Consider the following 27,102-nt stretch of genomic DNA (forward strand, 5'->3'; position numbering starts at 1 on the left):
ACTTACCAAGAAAACGATTTTAATTAATTAAGAATCAGCACAAATGGTACTATTTCAAGTAACTTGGATAATTTTTTATTGTTGTTTTCCGAATTATATGGATACAGAAATATATACTATTCTATAACGAAGAAGAATATGCTATAACTATTACAATTCTGTATGTTCTGAATTCATATTTATTCACTGGAATGACGAAAGCAATGTTGACTTCACTTTAATTCGTAATGAATTGAAGACAGAAGAAATGCATTTTACCTTAATACACACATCTGTAACAGTATCCGAAATCGGAAGTCATCAGTTGCAAGTTTGTTGATGATAGAAATTAAAAATTATTGAGGAATTTTTCTTCAAATGTTTGGCGTGTTCTGTTCCTGAAAGATTTACTAATATTCTGGAGATTTTTTTCAAGTTCTTCGGCCTTTTCCTTAGGGAAATTTTGTTTCTTATTTGCTGCTAAAAAATTGCGTCTGATTCAGTCAATGACTTTGATGGAACTAAATGAAAACGTGATAAATTAATGTCCGATATTTACAGGCTCCCGCTAGACGGCGTACTCGAGCGTAGCGATCGCGAATAGTTTTGTCAGAATGATAAGGTTATATTACCCAATGCAAAACTTGCTTTTGTGAACCAATTGTGAATCATTGCTGAACCAATAAAAAAACAAAAGAAATTATGAAAATAGTACGATTTTTGCTATATTTTCTAATCACAGGGTTACTACCCCTATGAGAGAGGATTTTTAATTTTTTAATGGGGTGCTAAATGCTTCCTTTCATCATGCACATTAGGCGGAATTTAATTTCGATTCACAATTTTTGATTCTGAATGTGGAAATCGAAAATGAACTTTTTCTTTTTTACAATATTACAACACCTTAAGTTCATCATATTCTGAAATTATTATTATATTTATTAAAGCTTAGAAATATCCATCAGTGTTGGGAATTCTGGTAAATGGATCTAAACTTAAAGAAAAAACATTAGTGTAGTGCAAGATAATCTATCCTAGGTGTTAAATTCATCTCTAGACGAGAATTTTTTTTTCAAATTCCGAAATTAACAACAGATTTTATCTAGTGAGCCTGCCTGGAAAAAAAATGCAGACATACATTCCCTACCTGCAAGACAAAATAAAATTTCTATCCTTTTGGCAGGAATTTTTGCAAGTTTAGGTTAGCCTGAAAACGAAGCTGATTTCTGAATAGCAATGCATTGTGACATCTGGATTAGGGGTTCCTGAAAGATATTTTCCGTAGAAACTTAAAGTTCCCTAAAAAGGTTTCAGGGGTTCTGAGAGTCAAGACTTTATGTTAAAACCAGTAATGATTTTTGAAATATGTAACTATGTTTGTATCCAACTAATAATTCGTGCATTATTGAATATTTGGCTGCTCCAATGCAATTATTTAAATAAAAATCCTATGAAAAAGGAAATAACGAAAATTTAAAAATATATCCTTCTTCTAATAACACTACAATATTTCCAAAACCCATCTGTATTTACTAATAATTGTATCAGCATTTCTCATTGAACTTATTTAAAACAGAATAACCAAATTAAAGAATAAGGAATTAATTTCTCTGTTGAACATTTTCACATTTTAAAATAGCTCTTTTTCAAAAACCATAATTCAGCCTACTTTCAGCTTGTAAAGATTTTTTTACCGTTTCAAATTAAAAACATATCCCAAAAACAAATTAGCAAGCCATTCCAAACCTGTGAATTCAATTGCTTGACATTGAATCTAGTTTTTGGATTGCTATTGATAAAACTTGGTAGAATATTATTGATTTCCAAACTTACTTGCAGTCTTTTTTTTAGGATAATATATTTACCGCTGCTAATAAACTGAGGTTATAAAATCGGAGCTCCATTAAAAAAAGCTCGATGATTTAGGGTTCCATACCAGGAAGAAGACAACGGGAATCGCTGTTCTACACTTCTTAAGATTAAATTTCTCTATATTCTGAGCGATATTCTCTATATTCTTGCTTTCTTACTTAACCAACTCACACCCACATGTTATTCGAAAAGAAAGTGTATCTCATACTCTCGATATACTCATATATAAAGAAAAATTACTGCCATTGTCATCACTATTGTTTCAATAAAATTTTACCGGCAGAGCTTCCTTCTATACTAACGCAAGAACTATAAGATGAAAAAAATACAAAAATTCGTACAGTTGTAAAGGCAAATTTCAAGTGTAATTTTGTTTAAAAATGTTATGTACAAACATTCTGACAGAGAAAAGTTTTTGAAATGGGAGAAAAAGATCCCACGCCGAATGCCATTATGACTTCTTAGGATATCGTTTTATTGTTTACTTATTGATTTTTCTTAAACTTATTGATACTTACTACTTATTGATAATACTATACTGTTCACTTTCTGATGATAAAATACTTTATATTTTTGAAGAAAAGAATTGAAAAAAATATGAGATTGAAAATATATGATAGATGAATTATTTCGAAAAAAAATCACTTCTCTTGAAACAATGAGAACGATTTACCTTCTAACATAATTTATGGTTGACAAACAATACTATTCACAGAATAAAAGCTTTTGTTTCAGAAAATAGCTTTTATATGTTATAAAGATGTCTGAGGACAAATTTAAAGGGAATAAGTATCAAAGCAAAGAAAAAAAATCCAAATTTTTTTAAAAAAATTGAGAATTGAAAAATGAAATACTAAAATTTGCATACATAATTGAGCCAGTAAATTTAAATATATTTTATTATTTGAACAGAATTGTCATAAAATTTGTTTATGAGTTTTTCTGCTTTTTTTCTCTTTTTTTCATCAATGCTTAGAAACACCAGTAAGACATCATATATGTCAGAAATCATTATCACGTGAAAATGCTTCTCTATCAAACATATCAACGAAATGTTGAAATACTTAAATGTATTAAAAAAGCGAGGCAATTCTATTGAATATAAAGTTTGTATTGTAAAGAAATTTTAGAAATTTTCTTAAATCCTTTTTTCAGTATGAAAAATGTTTTATTCAAGATGGCGATTCTTAATTATAACAAACATATTAAAGAATAAAATAAATGAACTAATCCTTGTCACAAAAAAACTACATTAATCATAAAACAAACTCTGGCAAATGTGTCAAAAAATCTATTTTTAGGGAAAATTTGACATAATTATCTCTTCTAAGCAACTGAAAAGAATTTTACAAAATTCATTGTTTTTTCTAGACGATGTGGAAGTCCCCCTATATCAGAGTAAATAACCATGCCGAAATCTTTATGTGACTGTCTTGCTTGAAGAGAAATTTTCTCTAAAATTCGAAATATAAAAAATGCGCAAAAAAATCTACAATGCCGAAATTCTTTGCAAACTTAATTTATAGCTTTACGAGAGTCTTTACATATGCTATAAAAATATAAATTTCAATGGTGTCATTTGCGTGTTCATACTCACAGTCACAAAAAGTTGTGCTAGGAAATGAGGCATATTTTAAAAATAATGTTAAATACATTGAAGCAGTTGATCCAGCCCTATGATGATTCTTATTTAGTTTCAGAAACGAATGGTTGCTATAGTAAAAGTAAATGTTAAATAACTCCCACTGTCATCAATTAATCCAAATAGTGAAAGCAAAGTTTGAGGGAAGAGTAAAAATTGAAGCTCGGTTCATTATGAAAATCATACTTTTTTTTTTACATTTTAAGTCGATTTTTCTCAACTAAAATGCTTCTTAACAATTTTTAATCTTTTAGCTTTTTTTTAGCCGTTGCCAAAACGTTTGTTTCTAGGAATTTTTTTTTCTTTTTACATGAAAGAAACAAAAATATCAGCGAACTATGCGTTGCTTGACTTGTATTTTTAGTGGAATTTATCAGTAGAAGAAAAATAACTCCATAAATTTTACAAAACTAGCAGAGATGCTCCGGATAAATAATTAAAAAATGGTAAATAACTACAAACTTAATTTTATTTTACTATTTTTGCTTGCTTTTTGAAAGGTATAGCATGACATAACTACTATAAAGCGGTGAACTATACAAGCCTACGAACTATTCAGAAATAGTAGTATAGATAGTATATAGATAAAAATCTAATAAATTGAATTTATTAAACCAAGAATCACAGTAGATAAACTACCACTTTAAAATATTTATTTGCTGTCCGGAGCAAGTTGGCATCTCTGAACTAGTAATAAATTTAATGTCATATAGTACATGCAGTCAGTACTAAGAATAGCCAGGAATAAATAAAAATTTATTTTATAGAAAATTAAATTATTACATTTCGATTAAATTATTACATGTCATATACATATAAAGGAATTTAATGAAATATATTTACGTATTGCAAAAACATGATATAAAACTGGTTCATTTTATTAGAACTTGATTTGAACTGGTGAATTCGTAAAGCATTGTAGCATAATTTCTTCTACTTAAAATACGAAACTCATTATTCAACTACACAAAGACATGCCAACAGTGCCTCCTCGAGCGAGATTTCATTTTGATGTCCCTCCGTTAATTACCTTTACCATTCTGAGAAGAACTATTGTTGTTTAAAATGTTGTTGAATACCAAGAGGCTTGTTTCGTTGCAAGTTTGAGTAATTTAAGCATATCTGGCTCTAACCCAGTATTTGCAGTGGGATTGTTTATGACTTTATGAGACTAGTTTTGACATAAAAGATCAGTTCAGTACATTAATTATTAGCTGAATATCTGCTCTTTGTAGAAGGTAAAAAGAAATAGTGAATGATCAATGTTTCTCTATTTAATTACTACTTAACAATTAAGTATGAAATTTAGAGACATTGTATTTAACTAAATTTCGCTATGGCACTGGAAAAAAGGAATGGACAAATCTAAAAGAATAAGGTATCTACCGTGTTTCTAGCAATATGGAAACCCCATGAAGCTCGGTCATTTTGTATGCACTGGTAATGATTTTGGTAAGATTAGCAATAAAATATGATTTTATAATAGGTAATAAAATTTGGTAATTTTATCATGATGCCTTAGCATGGCATAAAAACTATTTATTCGGGAATAAGTTTACTTTTAAGTTTTGCATTTTTTACTGAATATGTGGTAGTAAGAACTATAATATTGAAAACCAGAATTTTCGGCAAACCCCTCACCATATCAACTGAAAAATTACCATATTAATGGCATAAATGCCGTATTTCTCAGTGGAAACTCTTTTGAAACTAACATGCATATGGTGACACAATTAAAAATAAAGTAACTATAATTTTTAATTACTTATTTTCCCCCAGTTAATATGCATTATTAGATATATAAGAAAAGGTTTTTGAAAATTCAAATCTTAAAAAAAAAAATGAAAAAAAAACCTGATTTACTATACTTAGTATGATTTGAAGCCAAATTTATTGCTATTAAGCTCAGGCTACATAAATAGTCAAAATTTATAACGATAGAGCAATACATCGTTACGATAGAGCAATACATCGTTACGATAGAGCAATATATCGTAAATATAGAGCAATGTATATTTTTATTTACAATTTTGTATTTACTTTTTACTGCTGACTTCAAGTTATTTAGGTTAATAGGAATACGTTGCAAAAGTATAACTGTAAACAAAAATATACACGTAGTTTAAGTCAACTTTTATAATATTAATGGTAATTTCATTTCCATATGTTAATTATACTTAATCTTACGTGATGTAATGAATCAAAAATAATTATTTTAAAGAAAGTGCAACAAACTTCCAGTGAAATACGATCCCATTAAGCTGCTACTGGAGTTATCTTTTAAGAACTGTATAACAAAATTGTCTAAAACTTGTATGCATCAATGTATAATGTTAAACGTATAGAAAAACTTCATTATTCACATAGCTTTCGCGAGCAAACTAATTGAAATTTTTCAACAATTTACGAAATTGGGTGTTGAAATTGCTCCACGCATCCATTATCTAAATTTCAGAATTTAGCGAAAAAGGTTCGGGCAGACAAACGAACGCACTAAGTCTATCTTATCTTTACTGTGAAACAAATAGATAGTTGTACTTTAAAGGTAAATCCAGATATTTTTTCTTCTGAAAAAGTTTTGTAGCACTTATTTATAATTTATTTCATTTTATTGCTGTGAAAATCGAATATAGTTCCAAAGCATTATTTGATTTAGACTTTTCAAGAACAACGAAATAAACCTCCGAGTATATGTTATATTTCTAATTCAACCTAAAAAACGAAGGAATTCACCTGCAAGGTTTGGAAAACATTCTCTTTCGTGAAGAACTTGGTTGAGGATTTATTTGATTACAGTGCATATTAATCTCACAAATAAAATGGGATTCATTCTTTTGAGATAAACCAAGGAAAATAATGGAATATGCTCGCATTACCTTTTATGTTAAAGAGTCAGAATGGGTCAAAATTATCTGGCCAATGCACATTGTTTCCTAAATTAGAACCATGCACTGATTTTTCCAGATTTTAAAGTAAATATAAAATCAATTGAACAAGCGGAAGGATAGTACAAGGAGACGAATCTATCTAACATATCTACTGGGCGGTTACATTTAAGGAAAAAACACGAACAAAACCTAAGTTCAGCACAGTAATGTGGCTCTAACTTATAAGTTGAGCGGACTATAAATGAAATACTACATCATTTAAGTGGAGGGCGAGTTGGCCAAAATCGAAATTACAAATTACGAAATTAAAAATTGTAATTACTTGGACGCTTTCTAATTTTTTTTTATTACCAGTGCATAAAGTTTTAACTATTTGAACTTGAGAAAAAATATTTCAAAAAAGTACATTCTTTTAAAGACAAATAATTAAAAAAGCTATGGGGGAAAAGGTATACCTTATTTCTACAAAAATTAAAGAAAAATAGCACACAATTTGTGAACAAAAATTGAAAAATATAATATTCAATACTAACTATAGTCCAAGACATAGTCCAATTACAGAAATATTTCAAATTTGAAAATTCAAACGGGAAAAGATTGTGTAAATAAGTTTTAAAGATGCAAATATTTTATAGCTTGTGAGAAAGCCAAAACCTGCTTAATATTTCATTTTATGACTCCAAATTCTATTTCAAACGATCATCATATGCAGTTTCCTTCTTTTTAATGGCTTTCTAAACTTTTCCATTAAGTGCAGGGTTTCTCGGAAATCTGAATCAGCGAATGGGAAATTTTTAGAGGTAGGTGCATAGAAAATTAACATTTAATGGGATTTCGTCTGGCAAAACTCGCATTAGCGTGAAGATTTCCTTGAAATAAAAACTTCTCTTTGGTTAACCGTCTCTCTACGAAATACTCCTGACACCTTGGCATGTACCGATTTCATGAATCTTTCGTTTGAATAAATTATTTTATAGCGCGCTTCATAAATGGAAGTGAAATGTTGATTTTTTTTAAAATTTAGTGGTTTATGTGAAATATACTAGATTTGTGATTATGGATACTTATGTTGCCTTCATTTTTTATTTTTTATTATTTTGATTTTTAATGTTATTTTAACGCACAAGGCAAGCTTAATTATTAATTAATTATAAATTATGAATTATAAATTACAAATTTATTATAAATTAAAAATTTATTATAAATTAAAAATTTATTATAAATTAAAAATTTATTATAAATTATACATTTATTATAAATTATAAATTTATTAAAAATTATAAATTTATTATAAATTATAAAATTATTATAAATTATTTCAGCACTGGCCACTAAATGGCTGACCCATTTTTAATGTAAAATTTTTATACAGAATTTCAAGGGAAGAAAAGGCATTGCTGCATTCTTATTAGAAAAGAAAAAAAATTAAAAAAAAAATTAAATGGGGTAAATAGTTCCAATTTCCACCACAAGAGGACTGCAACTTTTTGTTAAAAAAATAGACAGAACGTCTTGTTTTTTCCTGATTGCTGTTGAGCAACCTAATGCTAAGTTTGTTTTGCAAAAATTCAGTATTCTGTGGTACAATAAATGCATCTGCAGCTAAAATTTCACCGCCTTCCTCATAGTGATGTGGAAAGTAGTCAAAGTTTCATATTGCCAGCGAAGAACAGCGAAGAACGCATTTAAAAGCCACAGAGTAATAAAACTTGGAACTATTTGAATACGATATAATTTAATTCAAATTATATTGCTTTTCTGATAACATTGCAGTGATTAGCTTATTTTTTTTTCAAGTCACGTTATTTATTTTTATATATTGTTACACCCACACACTCAGGCTTATGTTTTTATTACAAAATACGGCTTATAAGCTTTTGTCTAATTAAAAAAAAATCAGAAGTTGTAGAAGTATATCACAAATATACATTGAGTTTCCTGATGTGATTCGAACTTGCTATCTCCAAGCTATTGTTGAACGGCGAGACCACTTGGCCAAGAAAGCCACAAAACATTGCTAATTTTATTTATTTTCAAAATGCAACTGATGGCACTGAAAAGTATTTACTTTTTTCATAAATGTCTAATGAAATGTTTGTATAGTGCGTAAAATCAAGACTTCATTTTTTACAAAGTAAAAATAGGGCTTCAACCAAATCGGAATTTTTTTTCCCGCTATCAATCAGCTAACTGTCAAGTACTCTTCTCTTATAAGAAACAAAAGTTGCACGACCCGATGCTTCGAGTTTTGATTTGAGGAGGGAAAAGGGGTAAAAATTGGGAAAAGATTAAACATTAGTCAATAGACAGCTGAGATACTGTTTACGGTGTATTTACTAAATCCAGTGAGGTCAAGTTTCCGACGATAGGACTAACTATATAAAATGTAGAATGGTTTTATGCATGAAAATGCATTTTGCTATTTTGGACTTTTAGCTATTTATCTCTTTGATAATGATATTTGGAAAAGTGAAGTATTGTTTAATATGTAAGTTTCACACTGAATTGAATAAAACAAAACTCAACTAATTAGGTCATAGGTTATATAAAGATTGTTATGAATAAAAATTGCTATTTCTAACTTTTTTTATTGATATTTTTGGCGTTTCGATTTAGTTGAAACCCTAAATAAATAAGATAAATAATTAATAAGTTGTAAAGGTTTAGTTTTGTTAAAAAACTACTCAAACTGCTTCAGTTGTTCTTGAGATTTTAATAATTCCATAGATTATAAAATTCATTCTGATGCAATTTCATCCTACAAGCAAAAAACCTTATACATTTGGATTATCTCACAAAGGAACACGAGGAACATTACAGACACAAAAATTCTATGCAGTAACCCTCTTTATATTTTCGGCTAATTCTATTGTAAGAATGACTTATTTATATTTACACTACGTAATACACCTTATTTGCATACCATATAATCAAGTCAAAAAGACCCAGACATTTTAGTTAGAGTGTAAATTTGATTTTAACACAAGCATTGATTTAAAACACGATACAAAGCAAGCATCTCATGACCACTTACATGCTACTTGCCCTTTTTTTCATATTGCAATGCATCTGTCGTAGTTAGTAAAGAAATGTCAAAAAAAAATTTCAAAAGTTAAAAAATACTATTAAATGAAATAAAAACTAAATTAGACTGGAAATTTTAAAAAGGGACTTGGTAAAATTTCTCTAACAGAGAATTAATTGGCTGAAAGAGAGTTAAAAATCAACGAATCTATTGGAGATATAGACGGACACTGAAAAAGATTTCAAAGTGATACTCTTGAAGTACCTATTCTATGAAAGAGATAGCTTAGCAGTTAAACAATATCCAAAGGATGAATGAATGGATGTTTGGGTTAACAGACCTTTTGTCCTATAGAGTTTAGTGGGGTAATAAACAAATTAAATTTATATTTCGAATAACGTGCGCATACTTCAGACATACCATTGTTCTCGAATTGCTCAAAATCCATTCTAGTTTTGTTGGTGCTGCAAAATTATTTTATTTTTTACTGTATGTATATTTTCATTTTTTAAAATTTCTTCACGTTTTTGTTCGAATCAAGTATGTTTCTGTGTGCTGGATTTAGTGCAATTAAATTGAATACACATATATTAGTCATTTTTAATTTAAAAAAATAAGCTATAGTTAGATAAATAACATTATAAATAAGTTCTCACCATGTTTACATAAAATAACTGTAACGATAACTAAAAATTACATATTAATCTTAATAATCCTAGCATGCACTGTTAGACATATACTATAATTTAAGTAATAGATATTTCAAAAATTCGTATGCTCAGAAAAAAATATAAACTATCATGTATGACCTTAGGTAAACATACCACTTGATCTACGTTATGAGCCTACGTCCATGGAGTCCTACCCAGAGCTTGGTACTGGTTTTGCTGTCGTCAATGCCAAACTACCCACCAACACTGAAGGCGCCATTCCTGGTCTCTGGGACGTCCATCAGTGCATGGACGAACTAAAAGGTTCCTGTGATGCCGTCGTCATGTACAGCACAATCCACTACTTGATGACCCTTCTTCCTGCCTGCGTGTGCCAATGGCTGGTGCGGACCGTCCTCAAGAATGCTAGTCTTTCCTTTTGCAGCCTTCCTGGTCCCGAGAGGCAAGTGATGCTAGCTTCCTGCCGCCTCAAATCCGTCACTTTCTGGATGAACTCACATCCAGATGTTCCTGTGGCCTTCTGTATATTTTCTTACGCTGGAAATTTTTATGTTGGTGTGTCTGCAGACAGTGGCACCATTGCGTCGCCGAAGATTCTAGTGAAAGGCTTTACAACGCATGTAAGTATTCTAAATTCGTTCTGATAAATCATGAATCGAATACTGCATGTCCAAAAGAATTTCCTTTCCTATATGATCAATGCCAAACAAAAGTGAAGTTTGTTTGATTTGATTATTAACTAGCCCATGACTAATCGCGGCTTTTATGTTGGTTTAGAATTTACTCATAATTACTAGGAATAATGCATGCACTACACTGTTACAATTTAAAACGGAGAGCAGGTGGTGGTCGTATTCACTCGATTTCCTTAATGCGAAACTCAACCAAAGAAAATACATAGGGGAAGAAGACTTGCTTCGATAGATATATTGTAAACCATTCCCCCAAGGTGATTTAGTGCGATCCCTGTGTATAAAGGAAAAATACATTATTTAGGGGAACAGCAGCAGAAGTTCTTGAAACGGGTTGTAACCCTGCTCTCCGCCCAATCACTACTGTGGTTAGGGATAAGTAAAAAAGTTTTCTCTTTCTATTTATTATTGGTGTGTTCTGCATTACATAACGCTATTGTACTTTTAATGAAGATTTTCCCTTAGGAATAAATGTATATCACCCATGTTGATTACATCTGCTTACTCATGTTGACATAAAAAGAAATGGTTGTGTGAGAGGTACCATACCCAACCATACATTTAGATTTGCCCTACAAACGGTTCACAGGTGATGCACCTCCTGACAGTCACTTTGCTTCTTATGCGTATGAGCTGGATCTTCAAACAAATGACACTCTGCTAAATCTGAGTATATTGTTGACTCTGTAAGTTGTGCCTGCGTTAGTTACGTATTCTAAGAGCCGTACTTTTTCTCCTTTCTATATTTGTCTCAACCATGCATGGACTTTTTCTTCTCTAGTACTTCCTGGAACATAATATTATGGCGGATTCCTAACTATAAAGATACAATCGATGAAAGTGCAATTGAATCAGACAACAGCTTCCGAACGGGGAATCGAATTTTGGCTATTAGTCTTAGGTGAAGACTGCATTCACCATACGATAAAATATTTAAGTTTCTAACATCTGTTCTAAAGTATCTTCAGTGAAATTTCACGTTAGATTCTGTGATAGCATACTAGATTATCAATCCTTTAATTCTTCCTTATCATTCTCAAATCATTATTAAGGTTTGCTAATTACGCCGTCTCCTTCAAAACGAGTTTTTCATGCAAAATATTTACATAAAAAGGAAATCATGCTTTATATTGAGTAAAATGGAATGCTAAGGTATTGATCCTTCGTGACAAAGCTATCTTTAGAAAGACAAGCCACGAAGCTTTTTGCGTTTACGTTGCATCCTGGTAAACTCACAGTTGATATCAGAGGGTAAAAAACCATTTTTTGTTGTTGTTATTTTTCTTTCAAATTTATTTAATAAAATTTTTTCTGTAACTTTTGTTATCCTTTATATTAATAAAGAAAAATTTTAAAGGACATCCTACAAGCAAAATGTACAAGAATTAACTTTAACACTTTAATCAACTGCAAAAAATCCATAAGATTTGGCATTGTTTAGTTATGACAGCTACTGTTATTTTCTTCCTTCTTCTTAGCACTTGTAAAAGATTGTGTTGCAATTGTATGTTTAAACAACGTAACTTTATTCAATTAGACTACTTACGTAACTTTATTCAATTACGATTACCATTGCAGCTAGACAGGATGTACAGTATTATAGCAAAACGTAAAATCCCTGGTCAGGAAAGGAGAAGGAGCTCGTTTACTGCTGAGCGGAGGAGAGAAGAGATATTCAAGCCATCTGTTAAGGAGGTAATAATTATTTCTTTTTTTTTATTGATGACTGTTTTAAGAAAAGATCGTTCTAGAGCTATCAAGTCAATAAATTTAAAAATGATAAATTTTATTTTTCTTGTCACTTTTTATGTAAAAGACATGTTTAAATAAATCTTCGTTAGTCCAAATTCTTTCCGCTTCCAATTTGATTCTTTTTTAGCTAAATTATTTTTGAAGTGAAAAAAATAACTTTTATACTTAAAAAAAAACAAGTGTATTTATATTGATCGATTTTATTTTAATAAACAATCTAATAAGTTCAACCTTTTGAATTTGGATAGGATTCTTGTTTGCAAATTTAAGCATATGATTTAATGCTTCTGTAAGTAATAAATTAAAAAATTTTACGAAATGAATAATTTAATTCATTTTTAACTTTTTGCTAATAATTTTTTATAAAAGCATGATTGATTTTCGATTGATGCCCAAAGAAATGTTATGACAACAGACGCAACAATTAAGAAAGAATGAAAAAGTCATTTCCTTTCCTTTCAGAGACTTTTTTAAGAAATAAATGTAAGTACATAAAATAAATTAAATTTCCTAATAAAAAGTCGATGTAAACTATAAAGGTATAACTGTTTTTCTGTAAAATGTCAACAATTAATAAGGTCCAAAAGAAAGAAAACAGTTTAACTTTTTTCTATGAAACATTATTTTTCTATGAAGCATTTTAAATATAAAACCAGTTTCATCTCAAACTTTTAATTTTCTTTTTATATGCAATCTAAGTTATGCATATACGTTATGCATATTTTTTAAAAATTGACATTTGAATGGATGACTATTGACTTTTAAGCATTGCGTAGCAAACAAGAAATAAATTTAATTGCCATCTCTGAAGCAAATCGATATTATGTAAGAAATGAGCTTTTTTAAGTCCTCTATAGATTCTTTTCCAACATTCTCTTTCTAATCAGTGATGAGTTAGTTCTAATCGTAGTCGTAATCGTCAGTCTTAATCGTTAACGTTTTCTTGAGAAATGAACTGATATTTTACTTTTATCGAGTTAAAATTGGTGCATAATTTTAACAATAAAAATTGAAATTGATTATATGTTTCATGATACTGGTGTTTTAAGAATTACGAATGATTCTTAAAGTTTTGCAAGAAATCAGTTTGAGTTCTCTTAGATTCATCTACATGTGTTTTGCTTTTTTGAGTCAAAGTTACCTTAAAGACGAAAACGTATAATAATAGAGGACATTGGACATTGAAAATTAAGAAGCATTCTTGATAATTTTGAACAAAACATTACGGAGAAGGTTCGGTTCATCTAAAATCAATCTTCTTTATAACTATGCATATAAGTTCGTTAGAATTGAATCCAACGTGTGTACTTATATCAAATCACAAGTTCTTAGAAAAGTACCAAAAATAGAAAAACACCGTTAATTGAACTGCATATTTTAAAATCTTGATATCTGATCAAGCCAAATATTTAGAAAATAGGCCAAAGAAGAAGCCAAATATTTAGAAAAAAATGTATAAACTTTACATTATTTTTATATATTTCGGTTCCGAATATTGCAGGGGTAATTCAATTACTGTTTACTTACATAAAGTAATACTTAAACATAAAAGAAGAATATTTATTTAAAAACTAATATTTAGTATTGAGGAAACTAATTAACGTGAAAGAAGTTTGGAGTAGTATTCGGTGTGCATTTTTTTCATTACTGTTCTATCTTTTTTAATGATATTTTCAGAGAGTAATTTAGTTGTAATTTGACTACATTGAGTTTTACTGATTTTAGATAAAAATTTCAATTTCGCCCGTATTGAAAATGTTGTTGTTTTGACTGAAAATGGACATTTGTCGTTAAATCAAATAGTACTATAAAATTTTGGATCATAGTGTACGCATTTGTAACGTTGCTGTCATATTTCGCTTTTGATAACTGCCGAGAATGATACAATTGATGATTGTTTGCATAAATTAATAAACCTACTAATTCTGACAGTAAAAAGTTGACTTTATTAAGACTGGTGGTACTAATTAAAATTCCTGTCACATTGAACGAAAACAAATATTTTGAGAATACTGAAGAGATCAAAATGAAATTTAGCATTTTGAAATTAAAAATATTTATTTTCTACAATTTAAACGAATATAACATCCTTTTGAATCTCCTGTACCTATTAGGCATTAAAAGCTTCGATAATAATTCCAAAATGAAATGGGAAAAGTTTTTACATTGGATGTCGTTTTTCTTTGTACCTTCCTTCTTAATTCATTCAATTTTAATATACGCCAGTGATTTGCTAATATTTCCTAACGACATTCAAAGTAAAAAAGCCGTTATGTGTTTATTATTTTGGAGAATGTTTATGTTTGTTTGCTGGGTATCCCTTTGCATGAAAAGAAATGAGATTAATAAACTATTTAAAACAATCAAATCATTAAATCAATTTTATGGAGACCTCATGAAAAAATATAATTGTATTGCTAACTTTGCTACCATTGTATTCTTGCTATTTATTATAATTTTATATGCTTTTATTTCAACTTTATTTTTTATCAATCACACTGTGGCAGACACTTGGTTTTTGTCCATAACGTTTGGGTTCAATACAACTTTTGGTTATACCACCAAAGCAGTAGGTTCATTGTGGTATTTTCTTTCCTCAAGACTCATATCTACTTTTGTACCCTCAATCTTAAGCATTTTTTACGCTTATTGGTCTTATATGCTAAGCAAAATGATAAAAAAATGCGAAAAAACTATAATTATTCCTTCCAGATTTAATGAAAGACGTGTAGAAAAATTCATTTTTCTATACAAGAAAGTCCATAGTATATTTATTGAAACGGAATTAGCACTGGCGTTACCAATATTTTGGCTCATCGGATTTTATTTTATTTTGTTGTTCAATTTCTTTGCAGAACTTATCGGATATAGATTGTACTCAGATTTAATTTACACAATTGAAAATAGTTCATCTTCTGCTGTGCAGACTTTGTTATTTTTTGCGATCATCTTTTTTGCCTCTCGAGTAGACGAACAGGACCGATCCCTCAGGCACAAAGCAGATGACTGGTCTTTCTATTTAGTTTCAGAAGTCAAAGCATTTGATCAAGGTGACATGCTTTCAAGATTTTTGCTTTCAAAACGAAGAATTATTTTAACAGCTTGGGGAGCATTCAATTTTACCAAAAGCTTCCTTCTCACTTCAATTGGACTTATTGTCTCGTACAATTTACTTGTTCTTCAGGTCAATATGTAATCGCAATTTAACTTCTTTTTTCATTTAAATTGATGTAAGACCCCTTTTTTTCTGCTAAGCTTTGGTATGTTTGCTCTTACCTATTTTGCGTAACCTATTTTGTTATTTCCACGTTGAAGAACAAAATTGACCTCTTAAACACACAGCTGATGATTTGGCTTTCTATTCAGTTTCAGAAATAGTAGCATTCGTTAAAGCAGGAATATTTTCAGTATAATTTTGGATGCATTTAATTTCAGCAAAAAGCTTTCTACTCAAATCAATTCGGATCATTATCTCATATAATTTACTGGTTTTTCAAGTTAACGTATTAGCTTCGTAACTTATCAAATTTCCATTGTTTCCATTTCGTGCAACAAGCAGTCGTTCACTGCTTCGTCACTTAAAAGATTGATTAAATAGTGTTATTATGTTTTTAATATTTTGTTTTAGTAGGTGCAATCAGTAACAAGAAATCCATATTTACTTGCACTTGCTGCCATTAAGACACTTCAAAACTAACACTGCAACATTTGTTACCACTAAGAAATTCTTATATGCTAACAAGTATTTTGTTGTAAGGATAGAGAAGAAAAAGGAACTGAAATTAGGTAGCGATTGGTATTCAAACGTTTTTGGCAGAAATTAATCTAAACTAATAACAAAATAAAAAATAGTAATCGTTGAAAAATATGGCTATCTGGAGTCTAAAGGAGATAAATATCAAGATATTCATTCAAGGAAGCAATATTTAGTTTATATTGAGTTATTTTAATGCTGCTTCTATCTAATATTAAGTGGCCAACAATTTACATTTTGATTTAAATATTCCAGAACCTTTACTGCAAAATTCTATGGTTGTACTTACGGTGATAGATTTTTTTTATAAACAAGGTCAAAGCTAATTAAAAAATTATTTTTTACAAGAATGCATGCGAATGCTTATATCGTTTGTACCTCTTGCTAGTAAATTGAATATATCTTAAATGAAACAACCATGCAGTATTAGTAATTACAAATTTAAGGATGATGAACTATTGAAAGCATTCGTTTCAGAAAACATATGATGTATTGTATAAACCAGGTGACAATTACGCATATCTTTCTCTCTCAGTTGAAAAATACTCCTGTTGGATTTATTGGATGAATGACATGAATAGCCTATGACTTGACCTAAATTATAGTTTAGTGAGATTTAGTAAATAAAAATATTTACAATAAAGAAGTTTTTAAAATCATGCAGAACTATTCATTGTAGATTTAAAAATATTTAGCTGTTTTGAGCATTTTCTACCGAAAACTATGACTTCGCTTTATGAACAAGCACTCTAAGTGGTAAAACACTGCTGTCGTCATTATTATTAAATCATCATTTATTGCAAGACTATTTCAATTTAGCGTGATTTTGAATTTGGATATAAATTATGAATGCTACCAAAAGCTAACTAATAACACAACTAAAACAACTCTCATAAAAATTGGGGGGAAAAAAACCATGTTAATGAGATTTATTATGTTTTAGTAAATTTAATGGAACTTTTATTAATCTGTCTTCAGTTTATAAATCTTTTTTTCTCGTTACAGTCTTGGAAAACCAGTTTTTAATATCAACCAGTTTTTAAGCCAGATTTTAATATTAACTTTACGGAGCTGAAAACGTTTCATTTTGCGTTATTAAATTTAAAAACGCAAACTGTAAATACACTTACATTTCAACACAATATTAAAAAAGTTTAAAGAAAATTGAGTATGAAGCGTCATATGCTTTTTAAAAGCTTTCAAACAATAAAAACCACTTATCATGTAAGCTATAGAATGTGTTACTCTCCGGTTTTCAATTCGAGAATGGCTCTCAACGCTTACTACAAAATTGAAATTCATTTTTACATAGATCAATAGCAAATTGCACGCAGTACAAGATGAACTACACGAAATCACGCGGAAGCTGGAGATGATGTCGATGCCAGGCTATATCCATCCTCCGGAATACGCCCCGGCACCACTCTACCAGAAAGCTCTAAATCATCGCATGGAAGAACTAAAAGAAGAATTCGTGGAACTTATTACAGAACTGAGAAAGAGAAAAACAGTAGCTGGTGGAGTTGTTATTGATATCGAGGTAAATTGAGTTCCACTGTTTAAAATATTTTGCCTCGTTTTTAAATACATTGTTGTATTAATAATGTTAGATACATTGTTATTCCTAACAATCGTGCAAGCAAGAATATAAAAATAAGCAATAATGTGGTCTAATTTGTCACTTACGCAATTTTACCATGTTATAGTTTAACGTGAATCAATAATTTTAATTTTTGTAAATGGTATCCAGAAAGAAGCTAACATAAATATGTGTTCTGAACACTTAGGTACTCTTTATTTATTATTAATCATTATTTTAAGCATAATTGAACAATTAAAAACAAAAATATAAAGCATTTGAACTAAAGCAATAATCTTAATTTTCAGCAGCCTGTTTTCATCATTTTTAAAAATAATTAAATATTAAATTAAAATAATGGTGTAATGTTAGTCATGTAAGAAAATTATAAAATTTAAAAGAAATTTTTTTACAAAAATGCTGTTTAAAATTCGAAAATCGAAACAAAACACACTCATACATTATTTTGTATTGCGTATTACGAATTTATAAATAAGTAAATAATTACATTACAAAATTACGAAAATGAATTACAATAGAATAATTGATTAGCATAATAAACAATTGATTTACCTAGCAATAATTTTACCAACAAATTATTGATTACGTAATTAATTTACAAGAAGTTAGAGCTGACGTGTAATCATATATGGCAACGTTACTTTTAAAAAGTAACTAGTAAAAGTACAAGTACTTTTAAAAAAAGTAACGAGTAAAAAGTAAAAAGTTCTTATTTTAAAAAGTAACGAGAAAAAAATACAAGTAAAAGTCCAAGTACTAAACAAAAAAAGTAACAATTTAAAAGTACATTTCTAGGAAATCGAAAATTCAAAGTAACCTAAATTTTATTGAATAATATTCTTATGTTCTTTAATGTTTTTGCGAAATTGTTGTTATTTATTTAATTCTTTTTAATTTTGAAAGTTATGGACATTAATTTATTTTTAAATTCGGAAGAATATTATAATATAATTTTATAATATAATCGTATAATATAATTTTAAAATCAAATATAATTTTAATATCAAACTTTTTATGGATTTGCAAGAAAAAGAAATTTTATCTATTAATTTTAATTTTTATTTTATTATTTTTATTTATTTAAATTACCATTGGTTTAAAATTGTTTTACTCTATAGAAACGCGTTTTAAAAGCACAAACATAAACAAAGCAAACACGGGGTTTCAGATAGCTTTGTGAAAAATAATTGAATGTGCAGTATAAGTTGAAACAGAACAGTTTACAGTTTTATTTGTAACAATGGCTAATGCTGAAGTCATGCGAGAAACTCATTTTCCAAACATTTCTGTCTAACGGAATAATTAAAATTTGTAAACGAATTTTAGTATCAGCGGCTAAATTAATACCTTCGAGTTTTCAAGAGTTAAAATAGTAATTATAATAGTTTTCAATAGCACAAATAGTTCTGAAGTTCTTAGAGATTTGACTGGGCTTTGTTTGACAAGGTCGGGCATCAACATAATTTCAGTAAAAAATGTACTAGGTAAAAATTTATTTAGTAAAAAATGTATTAAGACAAAAATGTATTATTAGCGAGTTCAAAAAGAAAACTGAAAAACGCAATAAAAAAATCCAACATTTTTTATTTAAAATGTATTAAATAAATGCATAAAACTCGAAAATGAATGAAAATAACTTGCTAATTAATATTTTTATTCATTTTGCAAAATAATTGCATTTCGAAAGTGGTGTCACTGAGTCTGCTGCGAGAATTTCTCAGAACGTGCTTATCCACGCTGAATAAACGCTCCACGGGAGGTCAAGGTATTTAAACACGAAGTTAGCTGTGAATGCATATATATTGCACATTAATTTTACAAATTAAAAAAACATAAGCATTTTTTTAAAATTAAATTTTTTTTTTTGGAAAAATTTTCCGAGTTTTAGAAAAAAGTAACGATTTTATTCGACATTTCCGTTACAAATACTTGTAATTTTTCCCTAAAAAAGTAACGAAAGTACAAGTAAAAGTACTAAATTTAAAAAGTAACGAAGTACAAGTAAAAGTACGTACTTTTTACTTGTACCGGCGGTACAAGTAACGAAAGTAAAAGTACTGCCAGATATGCAAGTAATAAATACTTTACGAAACCAAAAATACAGTTCACCAAATCTTAGTAACACACATTCATATATCGGGATGTTTGGAAAGTTATTTCCATCTTAAAGTAAAAATTTGTTCAGAAAGTAAAAATGTAAACAGCCCTTTTCTTGCCCCTATATGCGTTGACGTTTTCTTGACGTTGATTTTCTTGACGTTTGAAAAGCAAATCACAGACGTAAACGCAACGGCTCAAAATTCCTTACCCATATGTCTAGCTTTGAGAATAAACTTCGGGTTTTTCAAATGATCATGGATGATCGAATTTGATAAATTTAAATCTGCAGTAATCTCCCTTGATTTTACTCACTATTTTACACCAGTTATTGCTTTTATTTTGTCGCAATATGCTGAAACAGACGTAGTGGTGCATGCATCTCAATCGCAATTTTTCCGGTTCTGTAAACTAGCAATGGCTTCCTGACAACACATCTTCTTCATACGCATCAGATATTTTTTTTTCTTGCTTGTGCATAACTCTTACCTTTTCGATTGAAAAAAAGTAAATTATGCCGACAATTGTACTTTTCGCTTTTCATATTCAAAACGGCATCAACCACATACTACTGCGTAGAATAAATTTTTCACAATCAATTCTTGCTATATCAGCTGTCAAAATATGTGATGATTATGCTGTTTAGGTGTGAAATTGACTGTGACAAATTACAATTTCACTCTCTAAAAGTAAATTTTCTATCAGGGTTTGATAGAAAAATTGTTGACAAGACTAACCATTAGTTCTACATTGCTTAACAAAGCTACATGATTACTAAATGCAAAATTTAATTTGTTAACTTTTTCTTTTATTTTCTGATGTTGCAATCCGTAGGATGTACATTACGACCACGACTTAGACGGACAGCTGAGGCGACCGAAACGGATGCTCGCCAATCAAGGCAGGCGGCCCAGCTTCACCGCGCTAACCACGCTTCTGTCTACCTCGCGTCCTCTGCTCACACAGTATGCCCCAACGGCCGCCCAGCAAGCATTGTATTACGTCCCATCGGACCCCGATTTGGAAATACGACGAACACCTGAACAGCAGAGAGCACTCCTAGCAAGAAGTAATGAAGTAAGTTGAAGCGTTGAAATGCAGATTAAAAGGTTTAAAATGCAACTCTTACTTAAAAATAAGGAATATCACTGTCGCCGGTCTTAATATGTATATTTGCAATCCGTATAAAAATGAAAATATTAATATACACTTTCGTTTACAGCACAGAAGACCATAAATAATATAAAAATTTGTCAAACTTGTATCGATGTTAAAGGAAAAATTAACTGTAATCGCATAAAAACTAGCATTTCAGCATTAGTAAGGTAACGGCAGCCATTTCTAACGGTTATGACATTATTTCTCTCCATTTTCTAACAATTATGACAAATAACGCTTTTTTTCACAACATTTATCGAATTTTTAAAATAATTCGTGTTAAATACATTTAATTAAAATAGAACGCTTTTATTAAATAATAGTCAAATGAAAATCAACATCCAGTATTTACAGTTTCTCCAATTCATTGAAAGGTGCATTTTTTTATAGATTTTCTTGACATTGATGAGTTGTTTATAAACTTGATAACCTAATTTACACTGAAAATAAGGGTTTCTCAAGATTGAGAAAAATGTGCCTTGAATAATCGGAAGCAAGCAATAGTCACATTGGGAAAATCCCATGTATTCAAAATTGAAACAGCATATACTCATTTTTGAACAAATTTCATGACCTCCAACGTGATGTGATGGGAGAAACGTGTGACAGAAATGCTCGTTAGCAGTCAACAGTATTCGAACCAAGGACTTTCGGGATTATAGCAGGATGATCTAACCTTCATAGTTGTAGTACGACAGGATGCATCATTGCCAACGCAATGATACATCATGGCATACATTTCATTGTCTGATTTTTTTTTTAAAAATTACGCGAAATAAGGAAAAAGTGAAATTAAAATCTTCAATCTTCTAATTAAGCTTTTCTGAACCTTACTTCCCAAATCCTAAACCTTTGAACCATTAAAATCGGAAATTGGTATGTCATGATCTATCATTGCGGCGGCCACTATTCAACACTTCCTAGCTGTCTTTGGACTGGAGTATATACCTATGGAAGTTATGGCATCATACTACGAACCCGGAGATCTTTGATACGAATCCTACCTGCAACCAACGAACATATCTCTCACTTCCTTTCTCCCTCCACATGCATTTTGCTCAGAAATGAGTATGAGGGGATTTAATTTATCGACTATGTCAACCTTCATCTATCACAAGGTATCTTAAGATAGAATCAAGTTAACATGTCATATATACTAGGGAACTGGTGTTTAACATTTATAGTGGTAGTTACGCCACATTACTCCCCTTCCAGAATTTTATCTCTGATAGAATTATATGAACGATTACCACTAGTTGATTCATGTTGATGTTTGTTCAGTTGATTCATATATTTAGATCAATTTTGCTCATTATATTTTTTCTTCATTTTTTTTGTTAATAGCATTTCGCTCATTTTTTTCCTGTCATTTTTTGTTTATAGCATTTCGCTCATTTTTTTCCTTCATTCTTTGTTTATAGCATTTCGCTCATTTTTTTCCTATATTGTTTTTATTATCGGGAGACTTTATTTACTTCACCGGATCATTTTTTGAGCAGTTTTATATGAAGCAAATCAACTGTTTAATGTGAACCATCCATCATGTTATCGAGTTCACATCACGTCCAATCACCAATTGAGGGGATTTAATTTATCGACTATGTCAACCTTCATCTATCAAAAGCAAGATAGAATCAAGTTAACATGTCTTATATACTAGTGAATTGGTATTTAACATTCATAGTGGTAGTTATGCCACAAGTATACGCTGTATCAATTTTGAATATATGGAGTTTTCAAATTCGACTATTATTTATTTCTATTGGAGTTATTTTGACACATTTTTGCTCGATTTTGAGAAACCCTTTTTTCCAGTGTACAGTTACTATAGTCATATCATAACCACATATTATAAAAAGAAGTGATGCAATATTATTTGGCAGGTTTCAGTTTTGAAAAGTACTTAGTGCTGAAATGATGGGAAAATAGGTTGTAAAAATAGTAAGGAACATCATTCAGCTTTATTCGACGAATAAATTGCTTTCGAGGATTTATAACTCTGTTTTTACTGTGATTGCTCTCCAAACTGATTCTTCAATTTTCATTGGTATTTTCTCTCTAACTAAAATAATAACTTGAGACTAGTTTCTGATGGTTTTATTGAATTTGAAACTTACGAATTTATAATTTATATATATATGCAAAACGTGCGCGCGGTTTCAGTGATAAAAATAAAAAGTTCTTGTATAATCTCTGCTATGCGCTGAGAATGTTCATAACATCAAATCGGACATATGCAGCGAAGTTATAATATTTGCTCCATACGTTCTGTTATCACTATTTTTAATTTTTCGTCATAACCAAAAATCATATTCAAATGTTTCATAATTTTGAAACATGAGGCTTTTCTTTTTAAATTTTATTCCGTCCAAGCTTAAATAATGACAGAAATTACTTTTAGAAGCACATAGATTAGAATAAAAGTAAACTTAATTAACTTCTGGACATTTTTAATTATTACATAGAATTATAATTGTTAATTTTTGGCACTGTTATGTAATGAAATCTACTAAACTCAAATAATAAGATATTTATATGCCTTGAAACTGTTACTTTAATCATATTTCTAATGATGCTTCGTTGTATCCGATTTTTATATCGACAATCGCCTTGTAAAGGCGTATAAACAAACAAAAAAGTTTAAATATTATTTAAGTTATAAAACATACCGTAACTTGCTCAATATATTGAACGTTGGATCACACAAAAATATTTATGCTCTGTGTAAGGCTGATGTTCGCCATTCATGGAACAATTTTACTATCTACATTCCTATGATAAATATAAAAAAATTATAAATATATACTTATTATAAATATATTAAAAATTCACATTTTAAACATTTCATTGCACGTGCGTTTCTTATTTATTTATTTATTATTATTATAATTAAATTATACATGTTTCTGACGAAAACGAACAGCTATAGATTAAATAAAGAATCCGTGTGATTTCGACTTATTACTACAATTGTTATAAAATAAATTTTACAGAAAAAAATTTGCAAACTACAACTTGTATAAAATATTTCTTATTACTTTGGTTAAAAAATGAAAGAAAAGTAATTTCTGTGAATATAAATATTCATACAAGAAATATAAATTGTAAATATTTTCTTAAGAGTTTTCAGTTTACATTTCACAATTACTTGAAGCTCTTAAAAATCAGTTTTTCTATTTATAAAAATAATTAAGTTTTATTTTCTTACACTTTTTTTTAATCTTATTTTAATACTTCTTCACTGCTAATTTTTATCTTTATAGATTGACAATAGATGGCACTATCAGCGATTTACAGAGCAAAAATAAATATCATAAATGATCCCCAATCTTGCTCATAAATTAATTGTCTTATTAATTTTTTCTAAATACTGATTTTTCTAAATAGTTAATTTCCCACAGTGCGAAATTTCTAAATATCAGCCTATTTCGGAAATTTATTTTTTCGAATTTATTTTCGATAAAAAGCATAGTTTAAAAAGCATGCTAAAGTTACTTAATACTTCACAAATGACTTTTGTTTACTTTTAAGCTTTTTGCTGCGAATAACGATAAGTCCAACAACGGCTACTAAAAACATTCAGTATGCATTGATATTGAATATTGAATAAACTTAGATTTTTGTTGTTTAGTTTCAGAGGTAATTTTCAAGAAATCATGAAAAATGGATTATTGCGTTTGTGAGTTGCATTGAAACTGAAAGAATAACCAGAAAATTCTCAGTAAATTTGTTTTGAAAAATAATAAAATTTATAACACTAGTTCGATTTTATAAAGAAATAGGAAAAATAAGAATTAGAAACAAAAAAGTTTTTTTTTTCTAAGAAAAATATTACTGTAACTCACAATATTTCTAAAATAAAATAAAAATATAAACTTATGAAATCCAATATTTTAGCTCTTTTAAAGTCAATCTAATAAAAATTTGGAAAAAATAAATTCTACAATAATTTCATGTATATCCAGTCACTTTTGTTAGAAATTAACAAAAAACTACGCGTGATTATGTTGTGGGAAATTATCCTGTAATTGAAATTTTACTTATAAACAAACAAACGAGCCGATAAAGTTTTTTTATCCTAATTTTTTGGAAATTCTGCTATTTAAAACTTTAAGTTTTTTAACTGCATTTCTTAAAATTCATTCAGTTTTAATTTTCAATGCGTATTTTTTATTAAATTCTTCGTTTAAAACAATATATTTTTTATCTTTTTCAGGCATGTTATATATCTCGAAGTGGTGGTTTGTATCGAAGAGAAAATGCTTATTAAAACTTAACAGAGTGTTTACTTTCTTTATATTTTTTTATGTCATTGTACTTTGATGTTATTTAAGATTCACCTTAACACTGTTTTGACGTCTATCAGTTAAAGTTATTCAGTTCTTATAAGATTTATTGGCATCAGAAATATTTGTATTTGAAAGATATATTTCGATAATTAAAAGAAGTTTAATTACCGATATTCGACAGTTAAAAAAGTTTAACCGAAATGCAGGTTAAACATCTGGTACTTGTTACTAGATTACCATACAATACAATACGAATTTTTTTTATTCATTTGATGGACGAATTTGAGTTAAAAATTTAAAAATGTATATTTTAGTGTCTCAAATCTTGCTCATGAAGGGCAAAAACCAATATTTGTAAAAAAAAAATGCATCTATAATTCTTGAAAAAAGGTTTTTAATGAAAAAGTACTAATTTGTTTAATGAATTCCATCAGAACATTAATATATCGATATTTTAGTTATCAATGCACTGAGTCACGTGACTTCAAAATTTTCTTTTGATATTATTATGCACATCTCTCCCTTACTTGTATTCTTAATTTTTGCGCATAGTTATTTCATAAACACATTTAATCATCTTACGCATTCTAAAAGAACACTCACATTTCAGTTTTTAATATAGCGAGTCACGTGACTTCGGAAGATTCTTCTGGAACTGACTATTATGTATAGTACTATAGAACTCCCTAATTTCTATACTTAAGCTATTATGCCTCGATACATTACGTTTGAAAATTATTAATAAAAATTGTCATGCACATAATTTTGCATCAGTATTTATTTGAATGATAGAATCATGCTGATCTTTTAAAGTACCAATTCTGATTCAGTGTAAAACCATATGCTTAATTTGAAATTGGAACTACTTCAACCCATTTATAAATTTTGTGAGTCTTCATGTGTGTTAAAAGTTAATCTACTCCATATAAGAGTAAGAAAAGCTTTTAATATTGTTTTAAATGTAAGTAAGAGTTCTAATATTGAACATCTTATAACTTGCAAATGAGCTTGAAAAGAAATTGTATGAGTAAATGATTTTAAGAATGGAGCTTTAAACTGCATGAATGTAAAGAAATGAAACGAAAAGAAATAGATTTACAAATGGAAAGACTTTTTGAAAATGAAAATTTATTTTCTAAAGAGAGGACTTTATAAATGTCTTTAGAGAACATTATAAGTGTTTCTTTAAAATTATTTTTGCTTGAAGGAGCCGCAATATTTATTTACAACTAACTATTATATTAAATTAATATTTTAGAGCTTATATATCTGAATATTGAGCTTTATTTAAATGAAAGTAAATCTTTGTTTTTATTTTAATTAAATTAACCTATAGAATTTGGGGTATTGCTTAAATTTATTATTATACATCCTTATGCAACTCTATTACAAATTAATTAAAAGGAAGAAAAAAAATAAAAAAAATAAAAAATTATTAATAATGATTATATATGACACCATTTTTGAGTTGCTTAAGACTATCTACAAATAGAATGGGCAAAAGTACTATTTTAAATTAAATTTATAAATTGTTTTATTGTGTTTTGGCAAAAACTTAAAATTTGATTTGTTATTACATATTGTTACTTTATTTTCTCTGGTCAATAATTTCTTTTAACTAAAAAATTCGAATGAATGCAATTTAAACATAAGTCTTAATCAATATTCGAGACATTTACTTCC

General features: G+C 28.9%; 1 protein-coding gene across 1 annotated transcript in view; it reads left to right on the top strand.

Moving 5' to 3' along the window:
- LOC147806289 (uncharacterized) overlaps nt 1-26,851 on the top strand; it is a 50,594-nt gene extending 23,743 nt beyond the window's left edge. Inside the window, exons 3-7 of the mRNA XM_087169107.1 lie at nt 10,221-10,697; nt 12,348-12,464; nt 17,588-17,815; nt 20,807-21,049; nt 25,347-26,851. Coding sequence (XP_087025233.1) covers nt 10,221-10,697; nt 12,348-12,464; nt 17,588-17,815; nt 20,807-21,049; nt 25,347-25,400 — 1,119 coding nt within the window. The 3' untranslated portion in view covers nt 25,401-26,851. The remainder of the gene's footprint in view (nt 1-10,220; nt 10,698-12,347; nt 12,465-17,587; nt 17,816-20,806; nt 21,050-25,346) is intronic.
- The last annotated feature ends 251 nt before the right edge of the window (nt 26,852-27,102 follow it).

Source organism: Parasteatoda tepidariorum, chromosome 8 (assembly GCF_982258835.1).
Source record: "Parasteatoda tepidariorum strain Cologne lab strain chromosome 8, Ptep-v5.0, whole genome shotgun sequence".
Classification (NCBI taxonomy): Eukaryota; Metazoa; Arthropoda; class Arachnida; order Araneae; family Theridiidae; genus Parasteatoda; species Parasteatoda tepidariorum.